The sequence below is a fragment of the Garra rufa genome, chromosome 2, assembly GCF_049309525.1.
Source record: "Garra rufa chromosome 2, GarRuf1.0, whole genome shotgun sequence".
NCBI classification, from domain to species: domain Eukaryota; kingdom Metazoa; phylum Chordata; class Actinopteri; order Cypriniformes; family Cyprinidae; genus Garra; species Garra rufa.
In genome coordinates this window covers 33,415,658-33,430,539 of record NC_133362.1, presented here as the reverse complement: position 1 = coordinate 33,430,539, position 14,882 = coordinate 33,415,658, and the positions used below count along the sequence as shown (strand labels likewise).

The following is a 14,882-nucleotide window of genomic DNA, read 5'->3' as shown; positions in this document are numbered from 1 at the left end:
ATATATATATATTGTACACATACATGATACATGTAATTTCTTTGTTGACAGTATAAAATTAATAATGCAGTTTTTAGCCATTGTGTGACATTCTCCCCAGATAATGTCATTAAATTAGTTTTGCAACCTCTCCTAGTCTTTCTTGTGAGATGATGAATAAAATAGCATTTCTATTAATCATTTAAAACGGATCATTTGAATTAATTGATTTAAAACTCTTATTCAATAAATCTTTGCATCACTATTCAAAAATGTTGATTAAAGTCAGCACATGGCGCTAAAAAGCGGCATTTTTCACACATTAAAAACGTTTTAGTAAAAATCTTTCAAAAGTTTGGGGTCAGTAAGATTTTTTGTTTGTTTTTTTAGACCATTTTAAATACTTTTATTCAGCAAGGATTCATCAAATTTATCAAAAGTGATAATAAAGATGTTTATGTTACAAAAGATTTGTCTAATATATGTTCTTGAAATTTATCTTCATGAAAAAAAAATATTAAGCAACATCGACAATATTATTGCTTCTTGAACATAAATTAGCATACTAGAATAATTTCTGAAGAATCATGTGACACTGAAGACTGGAGAAATGATTAAAAAAAAAATTGAGCTTTGCATCACAGGAATTAATTACATTTTAAAATGTATTAAAATAGAAAACAGTTTTAAATTGTAACAATATTTTACAATATTACTGTTTTCCCTGAGTTTTTGATTAAAGGAATGCACCATTAGTGAGCATAAGCGAACAAAAACATCAAATTCCTACCGACCTCAAAATGTTGAATGGTAGTTTATGCAGGTAAATATTGCTGTTTGATAGTATGCATTGTGCTATTAGTGAACAAAAATGAACATTATTACCAGATTTTAGCTCTGTTTTAAAAGACTTGTATTGCTTAATATAATGTTCCTTACTGAAATGGGGGGCACCATTATTTTGATGCCGTGAAATCGTTGGACTCGGTGAGCTACTGACATTCCAATTTGTAAAACAATACTGATATGATAACCACAGCTACAGAAGGAGCTTACAATTGGCAAAGGATATAAGCATAGGCTTAAACCAAATGCTGTACCATCGTTTTTCATCCACAACAAGTCTAAACGCCCCCGGATATGGAGTGAAATCCGCATTGAGAAACTCCTTCAGTGGCTGCGGCGTCATGACAAGCGTCGACACGTTTACATCCTGCCAGGATGGCATCTAGCATTACTTGTCTCTGCAGTTCGTAAGCTCTTTCAGTAGCTGGGGTCCACTAAAAGCTTCAAAGAAATCAGGGCTAAAGTGGAGAGAACAAAGACGTGGTCTTCTTTATTTTGTCCAAGGGCATCTTCCCATTCTTTCCTCCTCTTCTTATCATTAGGAAAGCAGTGAAGACTTTCATCGCTTCACTTGTTGCCCTTCCACTGAATATTACCACAAATTGTGTTGTGGTAAAAATAGCAAGAGGTAGCTCACAGATTGCAACCATTTTTTATGTAAACAAAATAATGGTATAGCCCCATATGTAATAAACTATGTGGATTTTTTTAAAATAACATAAATCTTTTATGTGTTTTCTACTACATATTTCAGTAAGAGACAATTGCGTTATATTAAGCCATACAAGTCTCAATACCTGGGGTTTCCTATAAATCAAGCTACAGTGTGTTTGTGGAAATTATTGTTTCTCTTGTTTGAAAAAAAATATCATTTTAAGACATATTTTCAAAGCAAAGAAGCAACAATGTAACAATGTAGCATCTCACAATTTGTTAACGATCTTTCAAAACTAAGAAGCTAAATAGTATGTATAAAATAATTAAATTAAGTCATGTCTTACTGTGGAGTCATCCGTGCTCACGTCATCGGTAGCAACAGAGACAGCAGCATGTTTAGTACTGGCTTTCCTTCGGCCAGTTTTCTGCGTATTGATGGTGTTGTGAAGTCTGAGCAAGCTGTCACTACTTTTCAGTCCCTTACTGGTGACCCGTTGAGGTCCAAAAGCACGCAGCAGCCGCTCTGTGTCAATGGTGGACACACTACTGCTTGTCTCCACACTCGCAGACTCATCTCTTTCAGCAGGATAGCGACGCACTCTCTTCTGACTCTCTTCATGCTCAGGCCAAGCATGTCGTGGAGCCACTTCTAACTGGACACTTTCTCTTTGCTCTTTTCTCTCTGTGGCCCCATCCTCTCGATCTCGATCACTCCCCCTGTAATACTGTTCTTTCCTGCTCTGTGACTGTATATTTTGGTCTGTTGGAGTGGTATTGTGAATGAGGCGAGATAGACGCTCTAGTCTATCAAGCAGAGATGTCTCTCCATCGTTAGTCGGTTGTGTCTCCTCCATGCTCCATTTTTCACTGAAGCGCCGCCACAGCTGGTCCAGAGAACTGCTAATCTCCATGCTAACATCATGAGGTGTTCTGTCATGCTTTTTCTTGTTCCCCCTGTAGGACTTTCTGATTGGCTGAGAAGGTAAATGGTGTGGTTCTAGAGGAAATTTAGGCTCCTGCATGATGCTGCTGTGAAGAAGCACATCATCTGTGCTGTAGTCTGCCTCCATGTGTAAGGGAACAAAATTTTCTTCCTCATCTTTATACTCCTCATCTATGCCAACAGTGTCTGTGTTCTTCTCAGAAACATAAACTTCATAAGCAGTATTGTCATTTTGGTCAGCAAAAGTGGCTACTGATTCTGGAAGACCATTTCCAGACACAGTGGAAACTGACAGTGGGATAGACAAAGAAGATATGATGTTATTTCATTTTTTGTTAACTATTTATTAAATTCAGCAAATACTGTACAACTAACAGAAACACTATTGTGCATCTTACCTCTCTTCATACTGGCCCTCTTACTGTAGATGCCTTCTTTGTGTTTTGGTGTTATTACGTTGTCTTCTAGCTCTCTAGAGCCTAAAATGTCTATATTGAAGTGTGGAGGGACAGCATCATCAGAACCTGCAAAGGGAGCGAGAGAAAACAGGAGAGAGCATGAGATCAAACAGCACTGAAGCAGGGGCCCAAAAGGGTTTGGCATGTGGATCAGATGAGGCTTGTGTTGCTGGATTGTCTTTCTCATGGACAAAGACTATGAATAATGCAGGACTGGGTGAGAGCGTGGACCATCTGCAAGACTCGGGGGGAGGGGCCAGTAGAGGTGCAAGTAAAAACCCACTTATGCTTAATCACTGATTATGTAAGACAAATTTGGCTTTAAAAAAAAAAATCAGATCTCTGTGAGACAAAACAGGAAGACATAAATTAAAAGTTAATGAGGCATTCTTCAAATATGTATATAGTGTCCTCAAGATTTATATTGTAATTTCCTTTGTACAACTGAGTGATCCATAAAGTAATGTTATTAAAAAAGTATGACAGAGATTTGGTTCAATCGATTGTTTGCCATGGAGGCAGATCTGAATACGAACTTTGAGTCAGCTCTAAAAAGGATTCGTACAGACACTGTAAAATGAAGTTCCAGGACATTCAAGGACTTTTCAAGCACTACTTTTTTGATTTTCAAGAACTTCAAACAGAGATTTCACTTATCAAACAATGCTTTTCAAATTTTAAAAATAAATATTTTAGTCCACAATTAATGATTCGCGAGCCATCATTTTAGATCAGGACTCAGAGCGAGGATCACAAATCATTCAATTTGTGAAATGATTCACAAACCCACTCCGAAGTTCTGATCTAAATCAAATGATTTGCGAAACGCACCACAAAGTCCTGATTTGAATCAAATTTTCAAGATTCGCGATACGAATTGATACAATTTATAATGCAATGCCTTTATCACTACTTATAATACTATGAAATATTCTGTGTAAGAAGCCACATCATCTCACAGAAGGAATTATTTCAAACACTCGACTGACGTTATTAAGTGAGTTTGGAGTAAACACGTTATTAAATGTGGTTTTTCACATGCTTTCCGATAAAGCACCATTTACTACACAGAGCCATATTTAATTGAGAAGCTATGCAAAAAGCCATCATTGCAAATGTTTTCTTTGATTTCATAATCACGCAATAATATTGTCTGCAATTTTTTTTTTTTTGCGTAACCCATCAACTACGGCTCTGTGTAGTAAATACTGCTCCATCTGAAAGCAGGTGATGGAAATTTACTGCTGATTATAAAACCATCTTTACTGACAAAATGTGCATGGAAATCGCATTCGATTAATCATGCAGCCCTAACGTCAATACACACCATTTTTCAAAGTTCAATTCCACCGATGATAATCTACTCTCCTGTCCATTTTGTTTGTCAGACAAAATGGCAGATTCAGTGTTATGATTGGTCAGACCGCCTGTCAATTAAACTCCCTACGAAGGGTCAATTAGCCCTAGCACACAATTTCCTGACTCAAATCAATATTCATGTCTATTTATTTGGTAAGTAGCCATATAACCAAAACAGCAATTTTGGTCACATTCCATATACGATGGTAATGTTATGTAGGATTCTGTAGTGTAATAAGTATAGCTCTGTGTGACATACCAGGATGAGAGCTTTCTACAGTTGTGTCAGAGCGACCAGGAGAAAGCTCTGAATCAGCTTGTGGGATGTAGAACAGCTCGGAGCTTCCATGAGGTTTATATGGCAACAGGGCAGGAACAGCTACAGAAAGTATATATTAAAAATAATAATAATAAATTGACTAATTTACCAATATCAAATGCCACTGAAAAGCATATATGAATAAAATGTAGCCAAGATCATATACCTGCTTGAACAGAGAGAGATCTCGATGTCCCAGCCAGCCTCTGAGAGGGAGCAAAGGTTTGTGGGTATCTGGCCTGTATGTGTGCATTCTGGCCTTGAACTGGCTCTCTGTATTCATATGATCTACTATAGTTTGATGTTGAAATTCGGCGTATGGAATGTAGATGTTCATCAGTCCTGTTTGACAACATAGGTGTTTGAGTTGGGACATCTTTACAGAGGTTTTGACTGGATAGTCTGCTTAAGTAGTTTGGATTGGACTGATGTTTGGGTTTGGGTGATAAGGTGAGGTGCACATGAGAGAGGTGGGATGTCTTGTCCAAGGTTAAGCCCGACGCAGCACTGGAAAATATCTGGTTACTGTCTGTGACAGTATAGTCCATGTGAGGTATTCTTTGGACACTCTGGGGATCATTCGACACAATGTTCTCTTTGTTGTCATCTGTCATTTCATCTCTGTCCTTTTCTTCTCTATGTCGTCCCTCTCTCGCAGTCTCTTTTTCTCTGCCAGATACATTAGGTATAAGTCTCATTTGGCCTGTGCTCTCTGAAGTCTCATGGACAGAGCTAATATTGTCCATTTCCTCAGTGATAGGATAATGTGACGGTGACTGTGGAGATGGAGTGCGGCGAGTGGTTGCTATAGTAATAGAAGTAAAAGGCTGGGAGCTGAGCCCCTCTCTAAGGGCGATCTGCTGAACTTTGGCCTCTAGATCCTGTTGTATAGGAGTGTAAAATGGAACTGTGTTTGAAGGTTTTGGATCGACTTTCTGTCGCTGATCTAGGTTATGATTCTCCATTTTACCCAGTCCAACAAAGCCTTTCGTCAGCTGAGGTTCAGAACCAACACTTGATTGAGCACTGCCTTCAGAATCTGAGCTCCACTGAGAAACAAAGCGAAAAAGAAAAAGAACAAGAAGTGTTGTTACTGATAAGAGCCAGGGTTGGGGAGGACTGTCGGAAGAAGATAAGACGTGGGAAGGAGATTCATTAGAAACACTGCAAACATGAGAGCATAGAAAAAGTCACACAAACGCAAACAACAGCTTTACCTTGAAAACTCTCTATCAGGACTTTCCATAATGCAGTCTGCCACACCAGAAACAAAACTCACATTATTTCAGATTCGCCCTTAAGTGTGATATTAAGGATATTAAAATTCTGCCTTAAAATGATCATAATGGTTTCATTTTATTTAATTACTGATAAGTGGGCCATATTAAAAATCTTTCTTTGTCTAAATTAATTTTAAAAAAAGTTGCCATCTATGCAGGGTCAGAAAGCTCTCGGATTTCAGCAAAATTATCTTAATTTGTGTACTGAACATGAACGAAGGTGTTATAGGTTTCAAACAACATGAGGGTAAGTAATTAATGACAGAATTTTCATTTTTGGGTGAACTATCCCTTTAAAGTACTGAGTTTTGATCATAAAACTAAGCATTTAGTTAGTATTAAATATAATCTAAGACATATTTTTCAGAGATACAGAGTGTTTAAGTAAGTAGTCTGGTATACTGTTATTAGGATCTCACAGATTTACAAGCTATCAGATTTTCATCTTATTTTATGGCTATATAAATATTAGCTATATATTTTTGCTCAAGTGTTTTTTCCCTCCTTGTGAGTATGAGCTCCATACTCTTCTATACGATACTATATGAGTCATAAAAGCCTCATGTTTTTGTATATTTTGTCTAAAGGTTCAATAAACAAAACAAACAGGTATTTCATGTTAGCTTTCACAGGGTTAAACTACTTGTGTTATTAAAAATTAACTACACCGAGCATACACAATTAAATATCCAATATCGACCAACACCAATCAAAATTTTAAAACCAGTATGTTACCAGTTTATTGTACATCCCTAGTGATATTTATTTGAGATATCCAAAGTCTGTCAGACAGATTGACCTACATAAGCAAGTCAGTAAAACTGCTGACAAAACAGCAAACCTTTCTGTGTTGGCGTATGGATGTTACCTTGGTGTATTTGGTGTTCAGTAGAAGCTCTCTTTTGATGTCTTCAATTCTCTCTCTGTCCTCTGCATTTAGTTCTAAACTTTCACATCGACGGCCAGAAACCTTCATCAGGATCCATTCTAAAGAGACAGACCAAATTCAGTCATCCACAGTGTACAAACCACTGACAATTTAAGAAAAGCTGGCACTGACAAAACCTGTATATGACTATAACATCAATATGTTTACCTCGGGCACGGCTATCTTCTGGATCACTGGTGCTAGGTCGGCTTGTAACCATAGAAACAGGTGACTCACTCTGCAGGAGCTTGGCAACTCTGGCAGCCAATGAACTCTCGCTGCTACTGTCACTCATGCTTTCAACCTCAGCTGAGACATGAGACGAATTCTCAGAAGAGCCGATCGCAGCCCCCTCAGCCTGGTCCTGTGGAGGGTTCCCTGCTATCGAAGGAACATTCATCTGCATGGAAGATGTGGATGTAGGTGGCTTTGCCTTATCTGGGTCTGCTGCATTGCAGCCCTCAGGTTCAGCCCGTCGTGGAGTCTCACAGAGGTCACGTGACTTCAAACTTTCCTCTCTGCTCAAAGAGAGAGCGGTAGGCTCTACAGTTGTGCGGTCAATCTGCTGTGGTCCTTGGGAGGACGACAAGCTTCCTTTCAATGCCGAATCTGATGAAGAGCGAGTCAGCAGTAAGGAGTTCCCACCAGCTGATAGTGATGTGTCATTGTAATAACCTTGAATGTTTCGTCCTTGTGAAACAAGGGATGTGTCACTCTCTGAGAGGCGGTGTGAGCCGGGAGAGGAAGTTAGAGAGGATCGACCAGAAACAAGGCTTTCTGCTCGGCCCAGCAGACGTCTGATTTCATGTAGTGTGCCAGAGCCTACGAACGAGTCATCATCCTCCTTTACCACTTCTCTGGGACCTGAAGGAGGTGCAGATTCTGAACTGAGTTGACTTAGAGGGCCAAAGCTTCCTTCACTTTGTGGAGCATCGGAGTGCTGCAGGTTTGACGAAGGATGTAAAGTTGCAGTTCTGTCACTGGCTGTTTGGCCTTGCTCATGCACTGACAATCGGTGTGTGACAGATGCACTGGAGTCAGCTGAGAGCTGACTAGAACTGGAAAATGTCTCCTTCTGAAGACTGTCAACTATACACACAGAAAACAAACATACATCATTATAATATGACCAGATACACCATACTAATAAAACCAAGAATAGCTTAACTCAATCATTTTAATAGTGTACAAAGATGTTAAATGTCTTTGGCTCACCTTCAGATGGCTGTGTGCTTTTGGTTGGTGTTCCTATGGAGCCTTTGATGGTACATAAGTCAGTAGGAGAGAATTCAGGCTCTCTGATTGGTCCTCGACGAGTAAATGGATTTAAGATTGTTGAAGGTGATTGGTCGATACCCAAATTTAAGAGGTACACCTATTAAACAAAAACATATAAAACTGAAATATAGCAGCAAGCAGCGATGATCAGTGTTCAAGTAATTTTAGGGCATTTAAGCACCTATGAAAAAGACATTACATATTATTTAGCAAGCCTGTAACCAGGTAATTTATCATAGAAATTTCATGTTTATATACTGTTATAACGTATACTGTTATAGCACCACCTATGGTCCGATCTCTACAAAAATGTTCATGCTTGTTTAGAATCATCTGTTGCATGTGCTCACCTAGTTTTGTGAAGTTTTGAGTTTTCATTTAGGATGTATAAACTTTTGGGTATATTTGGACACGCCCCGTATTCTAAACAACCCTGTTATAGCTACCCAAAGGGTAAAGTTTAACATCTTTTTAGTGCAGTGAATTGTGCTGCAGTGGTTATACTGAGGTTGAATGAAAAACCTAGGACTAGCTTGCCAAAGTAGGTTTTTTAAATGATCAAGATTATTTAATGAACGATTTGATTGACAGCAGTGGTTCTTGAAGCAAAGTTGCTCAGTATGAGAAGATCTATCAAATGTTATAAATATTGTGTGGATGTGTGAAACACCACGTGATTACAGAGGCATAAAACCAAAGACTATAGAAGTACAAAGACAGTTCACTCCTATACTTATGCATGGGAGAAACAGCAACCTGCAATATGGCAGAATAAGTCATTGCATCACTGCAGTGGCCGTTTAAGGCTAGACCAGCCTATGCACATGCACAGTCATATGCGCACTGGCTGGTCTAGCCTGAAAAACAAGCTTTTTAAACACTATTTGAGCACAAGAAACAACATTCATTTAGCTGGGACTTGGTCTTATATGAGCTGCCCGAGTGAACAGACTTTCCTTGAAAGGGACTTTGATAAAACTCGTTAACAGTACCTAGGTGCTCAAAATTTATTGGCCGTTTGCAGCCATGTTTTTTGAGATACGCAAATGTCTTCAGAGACATTTGTGGCACTTTGGACAAAGACACTGCATACCAAATTTTCAAGCCAATCAGACTAACGTGCATATTTATAGCCGTTTTAATGTTTTTCCGTTATAGCACCACCAACTCCTCTTTTTTATTTGTGACCTCAGATTACATACATGTTCAGAGTATGGCAAAAATATCTCTTTCCATGCAAGAGTTATAGGTAGGCAAGTAGTTTTAGTAAAATAAAAGGCTTTGCCTCTTATGAACGTTTTGGAGTGAAATTCAACTTTAAAAAATATATATATATATATTGATATTAACTCTCCAGAGAATCTTTCTGTACTGGTTTGGCTCCAATCAAGTGAAGAACCTAGGACTAGTTCGCAGATGTAGGTTTTAAAAAAAATTCAAAATACCCAGAAATTTTGCTGATCGAATCTGTGTGTTTTGTCCGTTGTGAGCCAAGGACTTCAACGACATAAGACACTTGAGCCTACAGCTAACAAGTTGGAGTTGTGAGTGATTTCGTACTTCTGATTGTTGTAGCACCACTGTCACTCACATGGTGCGAGTACTACCATGCCTAATCAGTTTAACGTGGAGATTTCTGATCCTTGGCCATTCTGACAGTTACAACAGGGTTTCAGCGCTACGTGCTTAAATTCCTAATGATAAAATATCTATCAGGCTTTATAAATGACAAAAATCACTCATGTAAATGATTGGATCAACTGGAAGATCGAATTAAGACAGTTTGTTCGAAAACATCTTAGAAAATTAAATGACTTTAAGTGCATCCTACTAGTTCTTTTACTGCACTGCAGACTTACAGGGATCCTGTCTTCAATGTTGAATTCCCTAGTGTGAGGAGGAGACGCAGGTCTGGAAGTCCAGTAGGGTGCATAATTATCAACCTCAAGACTCACTACAGAAGAGGCAGCTCCCACTGACGCCCGCATACTCTGTTCACCACGGTAACTGCCTTGAGAACTGGAGAGCGTGCTGCTCATATTGAGGCTTGATGACACATCACTGAAGCGACCCAGACTAAAGAGAGGAGACATCTTGACTGAGCTTTTATCCATGTGAGGAGCTAAGCTATTCCTTCCTTCACCCCTTACACCTGAAACTAACGATGACTGATAGTCCAATGATCTGGTAGCTGGAATAATGTCATCAGATTGTGTCACTTTAACTTGCTGATTGTGTGTACCAATGTCTCTATGAATAGAGGTTACCACAGAGCTCAGGGAGGAGTGAGATTGTGAACGATTGACAGGTGACTCAGATGCTTGTCCTCTACACGCACCCGTCCCAACTACATCCACCCGACGTGGTGAGCCACTTCCAGACTGAGAAGAGGAAATTGCATGAGTCATTTGTGAGCTGGGATTAGCACCAAATGTCAGACGCGTATCTCGAGAAAGCATGTGATTAAGTGTGTCAGACACCACATCCTGTGTTTTTTTCTTAGGTGACACCCCATCAAATCCCTGTAGTGATAAATTATCATAAAATGACCTGCTAGAACTTTGATTAGCTTTCCAGGCATCTACTTTTTGTAAGTAGCTCAAACTAGGAAGAGAATGAACTCGCCCAAGGGCCAAATGAGGAACCTGATCTTTCATCTCTGCACCAGTGTTGGAGTGAGGTTTATCAGAGCCAGATGGATTTAAAACAGGAGGAGGAACTTGTTCATTTGAAATGGAATGGGTGTGAGACACTGTTTGCGCAGTCTCTGAAGGTCCACTAGGGACTGTAGTTGTTGTTTGAGAGAGGATGGGAGAGGAATGATGATCGCTTAGGTCCAACGATGGAATTAAGCCAGTTTTGGAGTGACTACTTTGCGACAATGTAGCCATAGAATCAACAGCCTCTTGTTTGGAGTGTATGAGTGAAAGTTTGGTCAAAGCAGGTGGGGGTCTTATGAGAGGTAGCGCTGGTGTGGACTGAGACACAGGCTGAGAGCTCAAGAATGAACCATTGGTTGCTGTTAGATGGCCAGAGCTCCAGAGCACTCTTTGCAGATCTGGTACATGCATCACACCTTCACCAGCTGGTGTGACACATAGTCCACTATGAGAGCTTTTGTTCCCACTATGGTGCCTACTTGCTGGTGCCGAGATGGAGCCTCTTTGTCCTGCAGACAGAAGCTGATCATGAAGATGGTCAGTTGTTTGCTGTGAATGCACTCGTGAATCACGAAAGGTTATATTTGAAACATCTACAGCCTTCTGAAATGAAGATGATAATGACAATGAGCCACCTTGGGGCTGCTCTCTGCCTTTTTGAAGATTCATGGAAGTATCTGAAAGGGTTTTGTTTGTGTTTTGGGGCTCATGTTTAGATGCAGAGGAAATATCACTGCTGTCATTAACAGCCACAGTAACATCCTCTTCCCTGAACTCTAATAAGAGCCGAGGAGACATTCCCTCACTAAGCTGCTGAGCAGTGGTCCGCTCCTCTCCTTCCATATGTCTGTTGATTTTCTCCTCAGCACCATATGAAACACTCTCTTGATCCTCAAGCCCTTTTGAAGGGTCTCCAGGTGACAGGCTGTGCTGGGACAGTGAACAGCAGCTTTTTTCACGTTCTGACAGGGTTGTTGGTACATCTAACGGGTGCTGGGAAAGCGCAGTCTGGTCATGAATAGTATTTTGGAGGTGGGAATCATCACTTGCAGCTATATTTGAAGTCCTGGGGCATCTCTCAGACATAACTGAGAAGTCAGGAAATCCCCTGTGTAGACAAAAACAATTAAGATAATATTATCTAAAAATACAAAAAGGTACAGTTTAGGTTAAAAGTTTACACACACCTTGCAGAATCTGCAAAATGTTCATTCTTTTACCAAATTAAGAGGGATCATACAAAATGCATATTATTTTTTATTTAGTACTGACCTGAATAAGATTTTTCTCATAAAAGATGTTAACATAATAGTCCTCATCAGAAAATAATAGTTGAATGTATAAAAATTACCGTTAAAAAGTTTACATACATTTGATGCTTAATACTGTGTTGTTACCTGAATAATCCATGGCTGTGTTTTTTATTTTTTTATTTAGTGATAGTTATTCATTAGTCCCTTGTTTGTCCTGAACAGTTAAATTGCTCGCTGTTCTTCAGAAAAATCTTTCAGAGTCCACAAATTCTTTGGTTTATCAGCATTTTTGTATATTTGAACCCTTTCCAACAATGACTGTATGATTTTGAGATCCATCTTTTCACACTGAGGACAACTGAGGGACTCATATGCAACAATTACAGAAGGTTCAAATGCTTAGAGATGCTTCAGAAGGAAACATGATGAATTCAGGGAGTGTAAACTTTTTGAATTTTAAGATCAGGGTAAATGTAACTTATTTTGTCTTCTAGGAAACATGTAAGTATCTTCTGTAGCTTCTGAAAGGCAGTACTAAATGAAAAAACATATGATATTTAGGTGAAATAAGGCAAATGCAAACATTCTGTTCAAAAGTTTCCACCCCTGGCTCCTAATGCATTTTTTTCTCTCTGGCGCAACAGTGAGCATATGAATCCCTCAGTTGTCCTCAGTTTGAAAAGATGGATCTTAAAATCATAACCTGCATTTTGTATGATCCCTCTTATTTTGGTCAAAATAATTAAAATTTTTGCATAGATAAATTATGCAAGGTGTATGTAAACTTTTGACCCCCACTGTAAAGAAAATTTTGAACAAGACTTAGCAAACAGTACCGAAGAGGGACAAATTCTGCATCTGTATGCTGGAAAAGTGTGGAGTCGGAAAGAAGGTGAGATTTTTCTAAGCAGGGAAGCAGGGTAAGTGCAGGTGACAACTGGCTATCCTGAAAATCTGAAAAAGAAAATCAATGCAATAATTATACAGTAAATTATATATAAACAAATTCCATTTTGGAAAAATGTATAAATACATCTGCTCTCTATACCCAGTGGTAAAGTCTCAGTTTTGTCTATGAGCGGCTGCACGCTTGAATCCTGAGTGTTACAAATTGCTCTTCCATCATTGTCAGGATCTGTGTACGGTCTGCTAGCCTCTGAATCATGCATATTTTGTCCATGCTGCTGGCAGGGAATCTCTCTAGGGGGCTGGAAAGGTAAAAACATTCTTATTAAAAGGAACTAGTGTATCCAAGGTGATGCTTGTGCCTGTGCCAGACAAATATACGGTGACCTGATAAACTTTTTTAGTAAGTAGTTCAGTAGGTTCTTTCACAGTCCTTCACACAGGCACAGCCTATAAAATTTGTAGTTTTTTTTAATGCATTTTAGAAGACTTATTGCATTCTTCAGAGCTCTTTGTCCTTCGGGATGGCTTCTTTATCTGTACATAAATCCTTAAAGAGATAGTTCAGCCAAAAAAGAAAAATCTGTCATTAATTACTCACCGTCCAAACCTGTAAGACCTTCATTCATCTTCGGAACACAATTAAGATATTTTTGATGAAATCTGAGAGCTTTATGACCCTCCTTAAACAGCAATGCAACTGATACATTCAAGGCCCAGAAAGGTTCTCATTGACAAAATAGTCCATGTGACATCAGTAGTTCAACCATAATTTTACGAATCTATGAGAATAGTTTGCACAAAAAAACTACAATAACTACCTTATTCAACAATTTTATTCCTCCGAGTCACCCTAGCACCATTATGGAGAGTACCGCAACACATGTGCGAATGAAGTCATGTCTGTCATTGCGGTCTATGCAGGGTCAGAAAGCTCTCGGATTTTCTAAAGAAATATCTTACTTTGTGTTCCGAAAATGAACGAAGGTCTTACGGGTTTGGAACAACATGAAGGTGAGTAACTAATGGCCAAATTTTCATTTTTGGGTGAACTCTCCCTTTAATCTTTAAGAAATAGTTGACCCAAAAATGTCTACTTTTAGGATGAATTTTACCGCATTTTTCCTTTTTGGTTTAGCTATTCATTTCATCTGTTAGATTCAATACTTATCTAAATTTACTTTAAGTTAGTCAAAAATCTGATTTTATGTTTTCAATGTATTTTTATATTATCAAACCTATAACCGGTGTATTCAAAACCCCTCTTCGTTATTAATTTTGTCATTTTGACAGTTTGATTTCTCTTTCTGTCATCTACTTGTCCTGGACCACACTGCATTAACAATACACACCTGTATCTATGCATCATATGCAAATGCCTGTGTGTGTACTTCTGCCATCAATTATAAAGGACAGAACAAATTATACAATTCATTACAAGTTAGTAGAGTGATTTACACTCAGCTGCTAGAATACTTTTGCTCTGCAGTGAAGAACTGCTAACGTTACTCCTTGTTTAGCCTGAACCAGCTAGCAATTGATTAGCTGATGACTACAAAGCTTTTTTTTTAAAGTTCATACAAGTATGCTCTGGTGCTTTCAGTTCAGTTGTGACTATATAAATTAATAATCATACGTTGACTGGCATTAAGTCATTGTACAGCCATTAGCGCTAACTTTGAGCACTGCTCACTTGTTGCCATGCAGTGATAATAGCTTCAATGTTTTCTCGACTAGCTAACGTTAGTCATGTAGGTCGTGTAGTAATTAAATCGACAGCTCGCACATTTTAGAATAAAAAACGCTTAATTAAACCATATTTCTACTTTTACTACGTTACAAGAATGACCATTTACTTACATTGTTTACGTCTGCAGCAGACCCCTCTGAATCCATGTTGTGACGGACGCAGACGTTAGCGCGCATGCGCACTTGTTTGAATTAACCGGAGTTTAAATTAACAGTGAAACTAATGAAATACAAACACGTTAGAATGTGTAATTTGTATAAACAGCA

At 38.7% G+C, this 14,882-nt stretch overlaps 1 protein-coding gene across 4 annotated transcripts in view; it reads right to left on the bottom strand.

Annotated features, from left to right (window-relative positions):
* Positions 1-13,162, bottom strand: part of alms1 (ALMS1 centrosome and basal body associated protein) — a 17,722-nt gene extending 4,560 nt beyond the window's left edge. For all 4 annotated transcript variants that reach the window (XM_073834131.1, XM_073834133.1, XM_073834132.1 and 1 more), the window contains exons 1-10: positions 13,009-13,162; positions 12,797-12,914; positions 9,907-11,815; positions 7,985-8,144; positions 6,938-7,858; positions 6,710-6,828; positions 4,728-5,610; positions 4,502-4,621; positions 2,824-2,949; positions 1,827-2,713 (exon numbers count right to left, since the gene is read on the bottom strand). In XM_073834131.1, coding sequence (XP_073690232.1) covers positions 1,827-2,713; positions 2,824-2,949; positions 4,502-4,621; positions 4,728-5,610; positions 6,710-6,828; positions 6,938-7,858; positions 7,985-8,144; positions 9,907-11,815; positions 12,797-12,914; positions 13,009-13,129 — 5,364 coding nt within the window. In that variant the 5' untranslated portion in view covers positions 13,130-13,162. The remainder of the gene's footprint in view (positions 1-1,826; positions 2,714-2,823; positions 2,950-4,501; positions 4,622-4,727; positions 5,611-6,709; positions 6,829-6,937; positions 7,859-7,984; positions 8,145-9,906; positions 11,816-12,796; positions 12,915-13,008) is intronic.
* Between the last annotated feature and the right edge of the window lie 1,720 nt (positions 13,163-14,882).